This window comes from Amblyomma maculatum, chromosome 3, assembly GCF_055883805.1.
Source record: "Amblyomma maculatum isolate TAMU_Amacu chromosome 3, ASM5588380v1, whole genome shotgun sequence".
Taxonomy (NCBI): Eukaryota; Metazoa; Arthropoda; class Arachnida; order Ixodida; family Ixodidae; genus Amblyomma; species Amblyomma maculatum.
This window is the reverse complement of record NC_139346.1, coordinates 53818309-53837063: the sequence shown is the minus strand read 5'-3', so window position 1 is coordinate 53837063 and position 18755 is coordinate 53818309. Positions and strand designations below refer to the sequence as shown.

At 44.1% G+C, this 18755-nt stretch overlaps 1 protein-coding gene across 1 annotated transcript; it reads right to left on the bottom strand.

The window, feature by feature from the left end:
• Positions 1–2740: 2740 nt before the first annotated feature.
• LOC146194776 (uncharacterized) lies at positions 2741–18027 on the bottom strand. Its single transcript, XM_084596636.1, has 5 exons — positions 17893–18027; positions 14134–14314; positions 12572–12715; positions 9035–10021; positions 2741–2937 (listed from the first exon to the last, which is right to left on the bottom strand). The coding sequence occupies exons 1-5, from the start codon at positions 18025–18027 to the stop codon at positions 2741–2743; spliced, it is 1644 nt and encodes a 547-aa protein (XP_084452762.1).
• Positions 18028–18755: the final 728 nt, after the last annotated feature.

Sequence of the window (18755 nt, the reverse complement as noted above, 5' to 3'; positions counted from 1 at the left end):
GTTGGGGCGTTCAATTGCTCTATCGAATCCAGGCCGTTGCGGCCGCTTTTCGGTGCACACTAAACCTGAGGCGAACATGTGGTGTGTGTCATTAATGCGCGCTTAAGAGCCCCTGTTGTTGGAAATTTCCTGTGCCCTGAACAACGTTGTCGACAATACCATAAGCTGTTTGGCACTTTAAACCCTGTAAACAAAAACAACCCTACCTGCTTCTCTTGCAGATCCTAGCTGAAGTGCACATACACGTGCTGCCAGTCTTGTATATCGCTAATCATTTATCTCCCGCTTATATCACCGTAGACCTACTCATCTATTACAGAATAGTCGTAATATACCGGATAATATCCAACCTCCTCGCATAAATATTAATTCAAGGAGGCTCCACATCTTGCTTGATATTTATATCTAGAACTTGTTTACCAAGTCATTCGTATGTTCAAGTTACCCATGCACCACAAACGGGCAATCATGGCCTAAGGCCGCATATTCGGCTCGGTTAACATGTGTATTGGGAGAGGGCACTTCGTCCTTTCCCTACTAACTAAGATGTAAAGTACGACTTAGCAGCGCCTACAAACTGCACAATGCCGCATTAGGCGACACGTAAAAACAAGCCGGCGTGCAATATAGAGAGCACGTGTAAACTGAAAAGCAGTTCAGGAAGGCTTGATTCCTTACACCCCTACGAACCCCACCCAACATGTGCCGTCCGCATTTCCTTTCGTGCTATAATACCAGCCATGAACCACATTTGAAATTCGAAACTCGTGTTGACAGCGGCTGTCAACTCTGTCATTCCGTGATCTCTTGACGTCACCAACGGGACAACCAATTTATGCATGCTAATGGCACCTGCCGACTACCATCTGCAGAACGAGGCATGTTATTTGTAGTCCAAATTACCAAAGCTAGATTTCCTGGTAGGATGAGACTTTAACTGCTGGTGCCTTATAAGATACGGGAGGCACACATGCTAAGGTGACAATAATAGTGCATATGCCCAAGTTGCGCACGCGTCGTCTTGCTGTCTCGACAAAACTATTTTTGTTCAGAGGCGGCGAGAGGTGAGTGCTGCTGTTTCTCAGAGCGAGAACTGACCAAAACTATACACTTCTCATAAAATAGAGCACGATATACAAGAGGGCCACTTTTTGGTTCAATCCCCATGAGGAATATTGTCATGCATTCAGGCCAGTAGACGAAAGAAGTCATACTAAATTCTGCCGAGGCAGAGCGCTACGGCAAGTCGCGGAATTCTGCGCAGCAATTTACCGATTTAACAATCCGGCAATATTGATTTCTCAGCCATCACCACTAATACCTGTATCTATTGGTAGCGCCTCAGCTAGATGAAAGCAATGTAAAAATAATACGGCAAGCCCTAATTAATTGCAACCAGCTGTATTATATTTGGTGTCCTGTAGCTGATTCTCCACTGATATCCATTTATCAGAATTTAATAATTTGTCTACACTGCATGGTTACCTATCTTAAATAGGGGTTTGAGAAAAAGCTGCTGCTGTAAAAGTTGTAGACCTCACAAAACGGCTCTCATATGTTGTTTTCTTTAAGGTAGCGTTTACCTAAAGAACTTTTTTTCTGTCCAAAAACTATCTTGCGCAATAAATAATAAGGCAGCGACTCCACTTGAACATCCTGGGGTGCGACATTGACAAAAAAAAAAACCTGCTTCTCTTTTTAACAATTTTGTTGAGTAGCTTTGTTCACACACTGGGCGAGTCATTTGTTTAGCAGCTATTCTCCTGGCACCTTTTTTTTGAAAATCAATAAAAAGATACAAATTAATACTTAATAGAAACACCGTACTTAGCCGTTTTTAGCAATATACAACTTTTGATTTGACTTTGCCTTCCTTAGGCCAGAAAACGAAGCTAATTATTGCTTTTAGCAAACTTGGCATATCACAAGCCACCCAAGATTGGAATAAGCGACTCTAAACGAAATTGAGTGTTTCGTAGAGCTAGGGCTAACCTTATTTAGCTTGAAAATTGCGTATACTTATTGGCTTGTTAACTGTGATATTCAGCGTTCGGATAAATACTCTCACTGAGAAGATGTCACAAATTGCATGATTTATTTCCAAAGACGCATGTTTTTGTCAACTGTATTTGATTAGGTTAGAGGGTTGTTGCATGATTTTAATAATAATGTTTATTGTGAATTTTTCTCGGCAGTATCTTCATTGAAAGAGCTTTGTTTTCGTTGTCAAGAGCATCACCTGCATTGTACGTCTGGCAAAACGACATGGTATAATGCTAAATTCTGCAGAAAGATAGCCGTTGGTCGTCTGCAGTCGCCTTTGGAATAAATATGGGATGACACAAACTTCACCAGTTTATAATAGTAAATAAAGGTACTTCCTCTGTGAACATTGCTCCCTCCCCTGAAGCCTATTTCCCCTTCAGCACGGAACGCCCTAGTTCCGCAGAGAATTCCAACTGCCATTCTGCGCTTCCCTTCCAAAAGCGCTTCCTGCCTTTTAAGTTTCTTTTACTTCATCCCCGTTTGTACGGAGAGTAGCGAGAGCTGTTTGTTTTGCGAGCAGGAGTTTACGTTGTATTGTACATACATTTCGCCTGCGCTTGAAAGTGGTTTCTGGCGTAGGAAGGGTGGCTATCAAATTGGCGCTGCTTTGTTTGGGACTCGTTGCTTAATGCTGACATTGTTGGTCTATGCCATCGAGCACAAGTACAGTTCTGCACATCACAGGTTATCCAGCTCACTTATGGGAAGCCGCTAAAGGGTGCTCGCTATCCACCTGGATCTTGGACACACCGCTTAGTGCACCCTTCTGTCGTCGCGTGCGCGTGCAGTCTGTGAGAAAAAAGAGGCACAGCTCAAGCGCCATAACCGCGTTGAGGGCTGCCAGCATTCGGTAGAACCAGTCGTAAGATCCAATCGTGTCCCGGAAAAAACCTGCAATCGAAAATATTAACCATTTTAAAAAAAAAAACAGATCAAATCCGGCTGGACTTCTTAAGAGCAAGGAACAGAAATGGAATTATTCTTTTTTCTTACAAAGTTTCTCCCACAACCCGCTTCTCATGGCGACCAAAGGCAACGCTAATTTTGAAAGATGTTCCAAAAATGGGTTTCATGTGCGTCCATAAGTGTTAGCAATGTCGCGGAGACGTCGTCAAAAGGGAGAATACAAATGACGATAATGATTTGAATCTTCAAGATTTAATTTACCGTGGTCACCCCCAGTGCCGGGCGTTCGCCTGAGTTGCGCACACTGCATAGTACAGCGCAGGGGATGTCAAAGGGTAAAAGATACCATTGATTTGCAGCGGCAGAATAAAGAAGACGGGGTGCTAAACCGGTGCGGCTGAACACCACATCGCATGCCCCTTTCCTACATTTCCTCTCCTGTGTAAATTCGAAACGACAATAGGTAGGCGAAATAATATGAACAATAGAGAGGGAGTTGTTAGTACAGCTTTCATGAGCGGAACTAGCTACAAAGCAATAGTCTGTTTTTATCGTTTAGGCAAGTGAATTCAAACGGAAAACACGGACGCTGTTTTAAAGTCCTTTATGCCCTTTAAGGTAAAATGGTATATTTGCGAAAGGATGGCGTGCGATTCAATATTTATCGATTACATTGATTACATTGATTCCGCTTAGCCTCGCTGGCCTCGTTTCTGGGCCCCATTAAACCATAACAAAATTTGACCACTGGACTCAGCAGTCGTCCTCTACTATCTAGAACCGACCAAGAACCAAGACATTGAGTGCACCCTGAAATTCTCGGCAGACTTTTGCATAGAGAGCCAAAAGTCACCTAAAGATGGGAACTCCTACATGATCATTTTGTTTTTTGATAAGTGAAATATAATATGAAGATGAAGGATTAAAAAATAGAAACTAAGCTGTAATTCTTTCTTACCTTCGTAGGTAGTGCACCGTTAGGGAAACTTGGATGCCCTAAATTGTGATCCAGTCGGCGGGCATTTGGTTCTTTTTTATTCTACTTTCTATCCATATTTCATTATTATAATCTCACATTATCAACACCAAATAAATCTGCAGTGCTTGTGTGATCGCAGTGGCCGTGGCTCCTTCTGGATGTGTTGTATTGTGAGCGCGTCATTTTACCTTCATTGGTGTGTTGACCCGAAACACATAAGGCGCGGTTCCTCATGGCACATACCTTCAAAGGGACAGGTACCACACTTCAATTTTTCCTTCGCTTAACTTTCGCATGAAATGGATGTAATGTCAACTGCCGCAAGCTTTGTAAAGATCGATAGCAAGGGCATGAAAAAGCAAACAAAGTCAGCCTATTGGGACATTAGTTAGTAATAGTCGTTTTTGTTTCTTATTAGCCAGCTCTGAAAATGTTTTGTGTTTTTCTTTTCAGTTTCTTACAGCATTTACGAGCATATGTCTGGTGCATTTTTCATACATCGTTCTCGCTTCAAAAAGTGACGCGTATTTCTGGTTCATCTTTAGTGTATTTGAATGATGTAGGTTGATAGAAATAAAGTGGCATATTATTTGTATACTTTGTGCTAGTATGAAAGCAAAGGTTTGAGTAGATTAGTATGGCTTAAAACTACACTATCAGGCTAGAACATTTTTCCTCCCTGCATAACAAGCCGAAATTTGTAGGATTCATTTGTAATATGCTACAAATACTCTACGCGGGCAAAAATGTATTTTTAAATTATTTTAAAAAGTAGCCAAAGCTGCATTCTAGTATATTTATAATACATTCATTGTACATTTTAAGCATAGGGACAAAATATTACAACATAAATATGAAATATTTACAATGCATTTGAAATACGTTTTTAGCACAACCTTTAACTCTAAGGACTCAACGGATGGAACGAAATCGGAAGCTCGTTAAACTTGGCAGAAGGGAAGAGCAACGAAATTGACACTGAAAAGAAGTGGTAAAACAGGGGCAAGAAACCTAAATGCATTCTGTATCCTGTGTAGAGGCTAGCCCAACGGCAGAATATAATCTGAAGTTGGCCCTTAAAGAAAACCTCACTATTGGTTTCTTCTGGGCACACTACCTGTGAACCAATTAGGTTGGCATGGATTGTGTATGCGTGCATTGAACATCCCTCTAGGGTGTTTTGCCGCACCGCAACTAATTCGGTCAAGCAGAATATTACTATGCAGCTAAGTTTATTATAGTATTTCAAACTGGAGGATCGGCAGATGAACTCATTGATAATGCAAATTCAACACTTGCTGCGTTAGATGAATGGTCGTGCATAAACATGGTTATTAGAATAAACTCAACGAATGCAAAAGCAGTGCAGTATATGTTCTGCACTGCCAATGTGAAGCTGTCACTGCTATTTGTTTGGGGCCTGCGGCCGAGTCAAGTTGTCATTAGAACCTTTTCTGCTTTGCTTCCTTATACTATGTACACATTTTTATTTTATTTTATTTTTTTAATTATTAGAACCTCAAGGGCCTCCTGATGGGACATTGCATTAGGTGTAAATGACCATGGGTAATATTAATATTTTTTAATATAATTATTATAATTATACATTAGTAAATTCACTCTGTTCAAAGCCATCTGGCTTCTATGTTATTATATCAAAATAACATTGAAGTCATCAAAATTCCAGTAGTATTTTTGTGATGTCGTGAAACTGAAATGTATAGTGATAAATAACATATTGTAAGGTAACGCGAAGGTCGGGCTTGGCGGATCAGGTTTTATTGGAGATCTGAAGCCCTGGTCGCACACTGTAGCGAAGCACAGTCAACAATGACGATACAAGAGAGAGCAGGATGAAGATTAGGCGGCACGTTCACCTGTGTGAAGGATGAAGCGCCACACAGTGCTCACACTATTTCGCCTGCACAGCTGAAGCGGCCAGCCAGGCCGCAATTAGTCCTCAGCATTGCACCGAATAAAAGGCTTCATGCGTGAAACGTGGACAACTTCAGTGCCACGGTAGCGACTGTCCGGAGGAGGGTAAATAGCGAAGATGCGATAGTTGACCGGAGAGGCTTTTGCATGAGCTAAGTAAGGATCAATATGGTAACGCTAGAGCTTGTCACAAAGGCCAGGAGTGCTTAATGGTGTCCAAATTAACACCTCGTCGCCGGAGCGGAACGAAACTTGGCGGTGGGTTGCATCACAGCGGCACTTGGGTGTCTTCCTGGCTAGATTTAGTGTTGATGCGAGCAAGCCGGCGAGAGCTCGCCACTCGGGAAATGAGCTTGTCAGGAAGAGAAGATGAAGAACTGGCATGTGTGGAAAGGAAAGGTGCATCAAGAAGGGTAGCGGGAGAACGTCCGTAAAAGAGGAAAAACGGGGTGTAACTTGTGGTCCGCTGTACAGCCGCATTGTAGGCGAACGTAAAAAAAGGAAGTATAACGTCCCAGTTTCGGTGGTCCTGGTCGGCGTACACTGAAAGCATGTCAGAAAGCGTACGGTGGAATCACTCAGTCAACCCACTAGTCTGCGGGTGATAGCTGAAGGTGAATTTGTGATGTGGGGTTGAGGCCTCTAGAACTTCGGCTAAAATCGCCGACAGAAATGTCCGACCAAGGTCACTAAGAAGCACTTGAGGGGTCTCATGACGTAGTACGAGGGACTCCAAAATGAAGGTCGCGATCTCAGGTGCTGACCCATTGGGCTGGGCAGCGGTCTCAGCGTATCGTGTTAGGTGGTCGACGGCGGTGACGATCCAGCGATTACCTCGCGCGGACAACGGAAGTGGCCCGTATAAGTCTATTCCATCAACGGCGAAAGGAGTAGCAGGGCAAGGTAGCGCATGTAGTAGGCCAGCAGGAGGAGAAGTCGGCCGTTTGCGACGCTGACATGGCAGACAAGAGGCGACGTATTTTGCCAGGCTTGCGGCAAACGGGTTTTCAAGTAGTGGGAAGTTTTATCAAAGCCTAAGTGACCGGCTGTAGCATCATTGCGGAGAGCCGCCAAGATATGGGTGCGAAACGCTCTCGGGATAACAGGGGCCCAACGGGTGCCTTCAGAGCAATAAATATAACGAGAGAGCCCGCTGTTGTCAAGTTTGAAGTTGTGGAGTTCTCTGCGCATCCTACCGGCAGGAGGGTGAGAAGCACCTGTAAGAAGGTCGATTAGGGAACAACAGTAGTGATCTGGCCGGTATGAAATAACGGCGTAGCGATCTGGAGCAGCGGCAGGAGAAGCACTGGTGATGTATGGAGCTCTAGACGACATTGAGACGTCGAGGGTGCACGCAGGAAGGCGCGAAGAAGCGCTAAGTGGTGATTTTGTAAGCGGGCAACGGAAAAGAGCATCGGCATCTCGATGCTTGCGACCCGATTTGTATTTGACATCGAAGGCGTATTACTGCAAACGAAAAATCCAACGGCCCAGGCGCCCGGCTAAATTTTTGAGGGTTGATAACCAACAGAGAGCGTGGTGATCGGTAACGATCGTGAAATGGCGGCCTAGAGGTAGGGGCGGAATGTCTTAACTGCCGAAACTACGGCGAGGCCCTCTTGCTCAGTGACGGTGTATTTTCGTTCCGCTGGTGTTTGAGTTCGACTGGCAAACGCGATTACCTTTTCCCGAGAAGTGGTATCATGTTGCAGAAGTACGGCGCCAATACCGAGGCTTATGGCATCGGTGTGGAGAATGGAGGCAGCAGAGTCGTCGAAGTGAGCGAGAACAGGGTCAGAAGTAAGGGCATTCTTCAGGGATTGAAAAGCTTTTTTGTATTCTTCGGACCAATTGAAAGTAGTACGGTCGGTAGGAAGGTGGTGTAGTGGTGCAGTAATAGTAGTAAAACTGCGAATGAAACCGTTAACGTATGACGATAGGCCAATAAAACTGCATAGATCCTTAGTCCGCTAAGTGCGTGCAAAGTTCAAAACGGCCGCAAGTTTGTCACGGTCGAATGCCATCGCGGCTGACGAGGTGGCTTAGGATCTTGATTTCTTTTTTGGCGAAATTACACTTTTTTTGTTCGGCTGGAGGCCAGCTGATGCCAGGCACGTTAATACTGGATCAAGACAACTTAATGATAAAAAAATTCGCACAAAAGACAACTATGACGCCCAGGTAGCACAAGCATTTTTTCCACTGAAGTCCTTAAGACCAGTGTCAATAATGCGCTCAGTCGTAGCGGGGGCACTACAAAGTCCAAGAGGCATGACACTGAATTTGTAGAGCCCATTGGGAATAACGAAAGCGTTTTGTGTCGGCTTCGTGCGTCGGAATCTGCCAGTAACCGGAACGCAAATCTAAAATGGAGAAATATCGGCGCCCTGAAGACAGTCGAGGGAGTCAATTCGTGGCATAGGGTAAACATCTTTGCGAGTGGCTTTGTTAAGTGCGCCGTAATCAACACAAAAACGCACGGACCCATCCTTTTTTTTTACCAAGACGATCGGAGATGACCAGGGGCTAGCTGAGGGCCGAATAATGTCTCGTCGGAGCACATCATTTACATTATCTTCTATGATTTTACGTTCTGATAAGGAAACACGGTAAGGGTGGCGGCTAACAATAGAAGTACCTTCTGTAGTGAGGCGTTGCTGTGGTGCAGAAGGTCGGCCCGAGGTCGGAGAAGTGACGCCAAACGAGGCTTGGTGTTTTCGAAGTAATTCCTGCAAAGCTTGGCGGTGAGCCGCAGGAAGGTCAGGATTGATGGTGCCAAAGAGAACACAGAGAGAGGCAGCGGAAAAAGCTGCTTGTGAGGAATATGGTACGATAAGGACTGTGAGGGACACCGAGTGATTGTCAAGGGCACAAGGAAAACATGTCCTTTTAGTCAGCACAGTGGGCTCTGGGGAAGTGTTTCAAGCAGCGACAAGCGCTGTGCCGTGCTCAAACCGAACAAGGTAACACGATTCCACGCCACACAATGCTCACAATATAATATTAGTTTAGTCTATCTGCCGTCAATTTGCATCTAATACTAGGGCAACCGCTATAGAAAAGAACGAAAATATTCTCATAAACAGCATGCCAAATGCACATTTGACCCAACTGCGCGTTATCAGGAACCTACTACATACATATCGCTTAAGTGATGGTGGTGCTCACCGATTATCGTTGCACTCCCCAGGGACACAGGTATCATGGCGAGACCAAACAGTCCCGTACAGGTTGCTACTTTTTCGATGCCCATGTAGTGAGCCAGAAGTATACCACGGACGGCGATCACGAAGCCTTGTGCCACTGTCTCGGTGACGCGCAGCGTCGCAATTCCTGGCATAGTGCTGACGTGTGGCATCAATATAGTCGAGGTAGCTTCCATTACAAAGCAACTAGCATAAAGGGTGGACCGGCTTTTCGGGAACCAGTCAGACAAGGGCACAATGAAGATTCGACCAATGGTATATCCAACAGCTCCATATGTTACCAAGTGTGCCGCCGCATGTAGTTCGACGCCTTTGTCTGTTGCATAATCTACAATGGTTGTTCCGAACGAAATCATTGAGTATTCGGCAATCACAGTGGTGCTAAGAAACACGTAGAACGCAGGTGCCTGAAGGAGAGCCACGACAGCACTGAACACGCTGGCAGGGCGTTGATGGTCGTGACTCTTCAAAGCAATTACAGGTTCTTGTCTTCTTTTGGTACAGTGGCTCGTGTCCGGATCCGAACCTACAGCCTCCACTTCAGTGAAATCACTGTATTCGAAAATCGTCGTCGCTGATGTCCTACGATCTATATTATTCTTGCACAAGTTTTCAATGTGGCTACTGTCGCTGTTGGTTGATGGATCATCGAGAGGAACTGAGACCCCCTTTGTTGCTTTAATCAAGGTTTTGAAGCATCGAAGCGATATCAGTGAAGGCTGCCTCATTAGCATGCTCAAGGGAACAGAATGGAACACTGTTGCACTGCATATAAGTAATCCGCCTTGGAGGCCGTATGATTCTCGAAGACGGGTGAGCAGGGCAGGGCCGTAAATTCCTGCGATGCCCCAGGCGAGATACGTCATTGTGAGAGCCGTGCCTTTGTACTTCTTGAAAAGAGTCAAGTTGTAAATGCAGGCGGACATCAGGAACATTCCCACGCCGAGACCTATAAAAAGGTAAACACAGCAAGAAATATGCATTTAAAGCCATCATAATCAAACAAAGATAGCCTGTCTGAACTCTTAAAAGGCATTAGCATGAAACGCTGGCAAGCAAACACTGCGCCCGGCAGAAGCAGCGCTAACGATCTGTTTTAGACTTGATACCATACACGGTAAAGAAACCTGTTTTATTTATGTTTTGAAAAAAATATATATTTCTGTCATTGCCCCAAAAAAAGTGTTCAGGATCATCAGTGGGTTACCGCTCACTGTTGTCGCCGCTAATAATTCCTTCTGTAGCTACCACCTTCCCTACTATGGCAGTAAGGTATTTTCTACAGGGAGGTTCCTGTCAAAGTGTTCTGCTTCACTGTGTGAGACCCTAATGGATTCTGAGGAGCACTACCCCCTGTTCAGCTACTTGCTACTTATTTGCGATATTATTTCATCATTACCTCCTGTCTATTAGCGACATAGAGCACGTGGTCCTTTAAAACTATAGAAATGATTACATGGCCAAACGATAAAACGTTATTTTGTTGAAAGTAGTTTCGGGTAAGCCCACTTTCCAGTTTTAAAGCAAGTGTCAGAATTGCGAGTATCGGTTACACTTTCAGAAATCATTTTGCCATATCTAAACATTTCAACCTAAGATTAACGTTCTATGAATATACGCTTTAACACATCAAAATCGAGCGAGATATACTTGATGAAAAGTGCAGCAATCATATGCCTTTGCGAGTAAGCGCCCTGCAGAGGTATACAGGTATCTCGCCTTCATATTATGAACCAGTGTTGTTCAACCATTGAAAGTAAGGCAATTTTTCTCTTCCGTGGAAATTGCAACTGGTCATATAAGATAAGCCCTGTAATATTGGTATACATAAATATTGGTTTGCAAGTTTATTTGAAGCAGTGATTTTAATTTTACTTTCTCCTTGTTTTCTTTCCAGAGGTCTTTTTGTATGTAACATTGCTGTACGTTAGCTGATGTTGCAACTACAGTGACAATGAAAACATATATTCCCCAATCATCAGAAACCTGCTAATATTTTGCTTGTGAAACGTTCAAGAATTCAATGTTTAGGTGGAGTTCTTACCAAAACGTACGATCTAAAACAGTACGGATATTTAAGACTTCACGTTTACGTGATATGTGTTATATTTAGGCACCAGCATCGGATTCTCGCTGTTCTTTTACCATACTCTGCCAAATTCAATAATGAGCACCATATTATTTATAACGAAATATTTAAAAAAGGAATCACAAATTTCGCAATAACTCTCTCTCTCTCTCCTGCAATATATCGCTACACAAATAAGGCGTTCAAGATAAGAATAAAATTAAAAGACATGTCCAAAGCTAATTTCCACTTTTAACTGAAAGATAATCTGAACATTGAAACGCTTTTTGATGGAGGCGAAAAGCAAGGCGCCCGTGTGCTGTGCGATGTTAGCGCACGTTAAAATAACCTCCGGTGATCGAAATTTCCAGAGCCGTCCACAAAAGCGTCTCCTTACCTTAGTTGTTTTGGGACAATGAACCACCAAAACGAAACCAAATAGCTTGCACTTGCTACTTTAAAGATTATTCATTTTATACACCCACCTGACATATAACCATGCAATCCACTTCTCCAACTAGCACTTACGACATCTGGCGCTGAAGTTTCAAGGCGCGCTACAAAATGTGCTTTAAATGACATTTTAAGGTTATGATGGGATTAGTGTTGTTTGCCTTAGGCGGTTCTTAGGATTTCAAATTCTTCACGTGTGCCTACATATTGTTTTATATTATTTCACTCTACTTTCGCAGCGTGGATGTCACTGTTGTGCCGATATATGTGGCATACAAAGGCGCATTTCGTTTGAACATTTCGCTTGTGAGATTTCTTTGTAATAGCGCGTCAATTTATTTTGGTGAAAAAATTGTTTTGTGAACTGTAATTGCACTGAGGTATCGCTTTTGTCCTCTAATATAGCTCTCTTTGGGCACCACCTCGTATATGATTTAACAAGGCACAATAAGTGCATGCAGAAGGTTTTTGCAGTCATCAAACTATATCCGCGAAAGAAGTGCCAAAGTTTTGAAGTCGTGCTTCCACATCTTAGTACGCATTATTCACCTGCGTAGTGCGTATGCATTAGTATTACCACGAAACAGAAATTTCTTATTTTAATACTCTCTAGATTACAAACAGGAGAGCGCTAATGCTTTTTTTTTTTACTTTCACCTCAAGAATATCGTTTTGATTAGCAAGTTTAGATATTAAATAACAAGGTTTTATCCCGTGTTAAAAAGGTTGATGATTAGTGGCCATAACTGCGGGAAAACCGGCACGCTGATGACAAAAGTGATATTGACGCATTTCAGCATGCCTCGTTTAAGCTGGAATTTATCAACTCGTTCGTGGTACTTGGCTCCTTTTTTTAGTGAAGCCAAAATGTGTTTGGTCTGCAGTTGTCGGCTTCACTTTAATAATGTTCGAATGCTCAGAAGACAACCGCAGAGAGAAAAGCCAGGGATAGCTGCTTGATCGCCAGTAAATGCTCACCATACATAGCGCCCAGCGTGGCTGCAACCCAGATGACGTTCCTCGAAAGAGCGGATGCACACAGACCAAGAGTTGCGATGCTGCTGCTCAGCAAAATTATGTTAGGCACAGAGATGCGGTGCTGTAATGCACCTACCAGGAGACCTGTAATGAGACAATATTCGGCATAGAGATAAAGATATATTTGCACCCTGCGTTTATCTTTCAGATACAAAAGGGTGCAAAAAAGCAACTTTTGCAGCCGCTTCTACTCGCAAAGGAATGAGTTCGCAGCCTTGCATAACATTACACCCGGAGGATGCGTACATGAGCTCTATTCTCACAGCATGAACGATCATGGACATTTTCTACGATTGTTTGGACAGATACAAAGCTCACTGATCCTGAACGCTAGATCCAGAAATGCATATTGAAGGGATCGGGAAACAGAAACTTGAGTGGACGTAATTAAAATTAACACAAACTAGACTCAGAACGATCACACTGACGGTGAGGCTAACTGCTACTGGACGGAGTGTCCAAGTCATTTTTTTGCTCTGTGGAATTGTCATCCGTAATTCTTTAAGGCTGCTCTTCAATTCGTCCATCCCACACATTTTTGCTACTTTTAAGTGCGGGTTCTGGTCTTTCTCCTATAGAAGTGCGTTTTTGAGCACTGCTAGTAGTGGATTTATTTGAAGTCCCGTTCACCGTCTGCTTAAATCTGATCCGAAATGTTGGCTTTTATTGCTTTTAGTGATAAAGGCCACAAAACAGTTGATATCCTTGAGAAAATGTTCTCTAAGCCCGCGTTCATCATAACTGGAGAACCACTTTAACTGACATACAATTCGCGATTTTGCGATTAAAACAGCATTCACAAAAAACACGTTCTAAAGGTGCGGCAATCACAGTTGGGCAAAGTCATGTTCAAGTGTGCTAGAGAAAGCATAAACCTTTTATGCTTTTAAAACACGCTGCTATGAATACTCAAATAAGGATGCTGTTTGCGTTCCGCTTGCATGTCCCTGTTTCTGTTGCGCTGCATTCCTCTTTCATCAATCAAAACGCCAGCGGCTATGTATTAGGCAACTTTTGGTGACATCAATACAAGAAGTTGGCAATAGAATCCTACAGCGATCAAAATAAATTGAATACACCTGTATTTGCTTTTGCTTCGTTTTTCGTGCACCTTTTCATACCAGCGCAGCCTTTGCCGCCTTGTCCTGCTGGCGTGAGCCTAGTTCTATGAGGTTCAATTGCGATTATAAATTTTTCAGCTGGTTATATTGGAGCATGTGAGAAACAAAAGCAATGGCGAGATTAACCCCCATGTTAGATCCTTCTCTCCCTTTCCACCAACACGAAATGATTAGAAACTATATTTAAAGTAACGTTTTGGGCCATCTTTGGCTAAAAAATGTTGAGACTTCAATACCCACACGCGAAACCAGCTGCGAATATTGTGAGTTTTAAAAGCACCTATGCAAAGTCTGAGTGTTGCCTTGTACGAGGAGAATGAAATAAGCAATCGCCAGAGAGACTGCATCCTCAGATTAAAGCATGAACCTTAAAATCCTTACCTGACAAGTGTACAGCTACGATAAGAGCATTCTGGGTCCACGAGGCTTGCGCACGGCTCAGTCCATAATCTTCGATGAAAAATACAAAAATGAGGCCCATGTATGACACAGGCAGGCAGATCACGAGGGCTGTTAGAGCTGCTAGCACTGGCACACTCCAGCATGTATCCATGGCAGGAGCCTGCTGTTGAAGCGCACCAGTTCGCATTGATCAAGGAGGCCTGTCAACGGTTTCCCAAGGTATGGCTGCAGTAATAAGAAAGTTAACTTATTTGTGCCATGGAAGTGGAAAAACAAAGCAAAATGTGCAGGAACAGACACAATGCAGGGAATGACATCACGACTGCTAAAAGTTTGCGTTACACTTGTACGTTGGTTTTTCACCAGCAATGTAGGTCTTCTACATAATTTCAGCCTCTTTGCTCTTTTAATGCCCTCTGCCATCACCTAGAAGACGACTGATGCCTGGACGTTCGGTTTTTCAAGATGCAGTCTTTATGACACCAACTTCGGGAGAGCTGTTTTATTTTAACAGAGCGAGTTTCATTCAACAGAAATCGCCTCTCCATGTCGCCTATAGCAAAAAATATTGATTCTAATATTGAGAAATCGTATAAGCCCGATGACGCGAAATACCGACGGCGCTGTTAACTAGCTCTAAATTATGCTATCGAGTGGATTTATGAGACAAATGCGGCTTTATATTATGGTTAAACCTGCCCATTAACTTTCAAACCTACGTCTCTTTCAAAGAATGCCATAAATACCCTTGCGTTTATATGCCACCTAGCGTTGCCAGGTGGCGCATGACTGAGGAGTGAAGGAAAACGTGAAAAAATGAGTGAAGGAATGAAAGCGCACCCTCTTAATATCTCCCTTGCGTATTGCGGTTCACAAATCCCACAGGTTGAATCCTTAAAGTACTTGGGTGTATTATACCACTCCCAATTTGACTAGCGGCCTCATATCAAAAGTAATCGCCTGAAAGGTCAGCGAGCCCTTGGTCGCCTCATTCGAATTAGCAATAAGACATTTAGTATGCGTAGAGATACTTTTTTGTTTCTCTATGAAACTTATTTGAGAAAAATTCTGGAGTTCGGCTGTGTCCTTTTCTAGGGCAATCCTAAATACAAACTACGACCTTTGTTGCTACTGGAGAGGCGCGCTTTACAACTATGTTTGGGGTTGCCAAAATCAGCTTCAAATGCAATCCCCTATTTAAAGGCCCGTGTACGTAACTTGAAGCCTTGATATGAGCTCTTGACTGTGCGAAGCTCTCGACGAGCACTGGAATCTCTGTCTGGAGTAGGGTCTCCTATATTTATTACACACCAAGCTCAGTTTCTAGATTATCATTGGCGGCAATATAAGCAACCACAATTTGTATTTACTCAGTCCTTGCTGTTCAAAATTGCAGTTCCGCTTATGTCAGTAAGACGTGTTGGCAATGTTCAAACTACTTCTTCACTGTGATTTGAGCAGCTGTTGCCATCTAATACAAAACACTTGACTACCACTGTAATAAATGGGCCCCTTGAAGATTAGTTATTACAGTATCCACGACACGTAGCTGTCTTCACAGATGCCTCACAACGGAATAAAAAAGCAGCAATAGAGATGTATTCCCAAGCACTCGATTGGAGGTTTTCTGTACGGATCCCAGATTACACACCAGTATTTACTGCTGAATTGCTTCCAATTGTTTTGGCCCTTGAAAACGTTCCTGGTAACGTTACTGACATAATCATACTCTCTGACTGCCTGTCAGTCTTAGCAGCAGTAGAAAACTCAAAAATGTGTCTTCCATTACATTTACAGGAAGTACGTCTTCAGTGGGTTCCGGGACACTGCGGCATCGTTTCTAATGCAATGGCGGATTAATTACAACTTCAGCTCTCAATAGGCCTGTTGCCGAGGTTGTACACAATATTATTTTGCTAAATATATCCAGTTTTGAACGGTTTCAAACGTTAAACTACTTGAGCCAAGAGCCACTCCTTGCGACTATGGATTTTAACCATTTAAATTTCCATTGAAATGTCCGATGTTGTACCTCGAGGTAATGTGAGGTCTCCATGACGCTCATGCGTTGTAGAATTCCTTCCCTCAATCTTAATTTATGTCATTCTGGGTTCACGCGTCGAATCTTTGTGCGCCATGTGATGACGTGCAAACAATTGAACATTACGTCCTCTCCTGCCACAGGTATGCTACACAGAGAAGAAATTATTTAGAAATACCTCTTGCTCGCCTAGGATTGCTATTTACAGTTCCTGTCCTCCTCCCCTTTAGTGCAACCGTCAAAGGGTATGGCCTAAAACTGATGTGTGAGCTACTTCATAATTATAATATTGCTACTAGAAGTTTTGTGTGTTAGCGCTGATCTGTCTAAATTGGACTCTTTTTTCTTTTCATAAATATTTTTATTCTTTTAAAATTTTAATCCTTTTTTCGTTGTTTTCTATTACTATCGCTTCAAAATGTAAATCATTTCAGCAACACTAACTCTTTATTATTTGGTTATCTATTACACAATCAAATCGAAATTATCAATTATATTATGTCACCTACAACCAATTCTCGCCAATCCCCCACTGTTGGTATGTGCCATTATAACGAGGGAGAAAAAGAAGAAGAAGACGCATTGTCGCTCGCGCGTTTGAGTCTCTGCTGCTTTGCTGCTGTTTTGCCTGCGCTAGCCCCCCGCCATAAAAGCTATCCTTGATATCCCGATTCATTGTGTACATGTCATTCTGGTGCAGCTGGTGGGTAAAACGATCACCTATGCAAGAGTGTTCATCTGAAAGACGTCGCGCCAACCCTGTGCCATTGGACACCCCGGTGGATCGCTCCAGTCGACGGCTCCAGGGACTGTCTCCGGAGCCGCCAACATGACATCCAGTGCTTCTGCTCAAAAAGTAGCGGGCGTCGCATTGACTTGTAACTAGTAACTACAACTTTGAGTCCCCTCGAGCACCAAAGTCTTTAATGGAGACCTCTTTAAGAATATGGAGGACTGGTTTCTTCCGTTTGAACTCGTCGCTGCTTTTAACCAGTGGGACGATGCTGCCAAACTAAGGAACATCTACTTCAGCCTTGAGGATGGCGCCCGTACCTGGTTCGAGAACCGAGAGTAGCTTTTAACATCGTGGAGGAAATCCGTCGTTACCTGCTTGATGCTTACACCATCGCGGATTGACGTGACTATACAGAACGTGCCCTTCACTCTTGCTTCCAGATGCCGAATGAGAGTGTCCACGCGTACGTCGAGAACATGACGCGCCTCTTTCGAAAACCTTTTCCGCCATGCATGACGACAAAAAGGTAAGGCACTTGATGCGGGGTGTAAAAGCGCAGCTGTTCCAGGCCTTGTACTCAACCCACCGCCCACGTTCAACGGATTCCTTGCTGAGGCTACCACAATGGAAAGGGTGCTACAGCAACGGGTCGTGACTTATGACCGACCTTTTCATTCTAGCACAATCGAGGAATCATTTGCATCTTCCGAGCGGCATTCTGAATCTTTGCGCGAACTGATTCCCAGCGTCGTGGGCGAAGAGCTGAGCAAGTTCTGCAACCCTTTGCAGCCATCGCAATCTTCCGTTTCAGATATAGTGCGGGAGGAGGTGCGACAAGCGCTCAAGAGCCCTCTTTCGCCAGTAGTTAAGAGCCCACCATTGCTTTCAGGGACCGACAACCATCCCACATACGCTATGTTCTGCAGAGTCAGGCTCCCGATTCACCTCCGCTCATACTCACGCCGCCTACACCTCCGCTGCCCTCGGTGCGCCTGTCCGGTATTTCGACGATCGTCCCCTGGCCCGACGCAAAGCCGACATTTGGCGTACGCCTGAGAGCCGTCCGCTCTGCTTCCACTGTGGTGAACCAGGCCATCTGTACTGTGATTATCCGTATCGATTCCTCGGTCTTCACGGCTTCCGCATCGACTCGCCTCCTCCCCGGTTTTGTCAACGATCCGGAGTTATTGAAGAGTACCTGGCGGAGCAGCATTCTTCATCTCGTTCGCAGCGTCACCCCCACTCTCCATCACCAAAGCCTTCGTCGATGTCCACCCACGGTTCCTCACGAGAGGATCAAGGCCGCTTATCTAGTCCTCATCGGGAAAACTGAAAACAGCGACCTTAGGGGGAGAGGCCCGTGGCAGTCGCTGCATTGAAGACTTTCCGTCGTCGCCGCTTCCATATGACCGAGAGCTGCTCTTACCGTCGCCTAGAGAAGCTGAAAGCTTTTTCCTGGACATTCCTGTTATTTTAGACGGTCGTACTACAGACAATGCAGTAGTGGACGCCGGTGCCGATTATTCAATTTTGAGTGGCCGTATGACGACTTCTCTGAGAAAAGTGCTCACTGCTTGACCAGTTGTGTACCTTCGAACCGCCGGCGGTCATATAGTTGCTCCAAAGGGGATGTGCACGGCTCGCATTCAGATTAACGGTTCTACGTTCATCGTTAGTTGCGTCATTTTGAGTGATTGCTCTCGAGACCTTAACATCGGCATTCACTTTCTCCGAGCGTATGGAGCAGTTATTGTTCTGGTAGACTCGTCACACTTTCGATCGGACAATTTACAGAGTACTATAGTAGCAGTCCTCGCGATGTCG

What these genes read in the sequence shown, in the direction of transcription:
- LOC146194776 (XM_084596636.1), bottom strand. Translation starts at nt 18,027, where the DNA reads ATGGCCTGGTTCACCACAGTGGAAGCAGAGCGGACGGCTCTCAGGCGT. An exon ending in CACGCTGGGCGCTATGTATG is followed by an intron (nt 10,022 to 12,571) that starts GTGAGCATTTAC and finishes ACCTTTTTATAG; the next exon opens with GTCTCGGCGTGGGAATGTTC. An exon ending in GGGGAGTGCAACGATAATCG is followed by an intron (nt 2,938 to 9,034) that starts GTGAGCACCACC and finishes TTTCGATTGCAG; the next exon opens with GTTTTTTCCGGGACACGATT.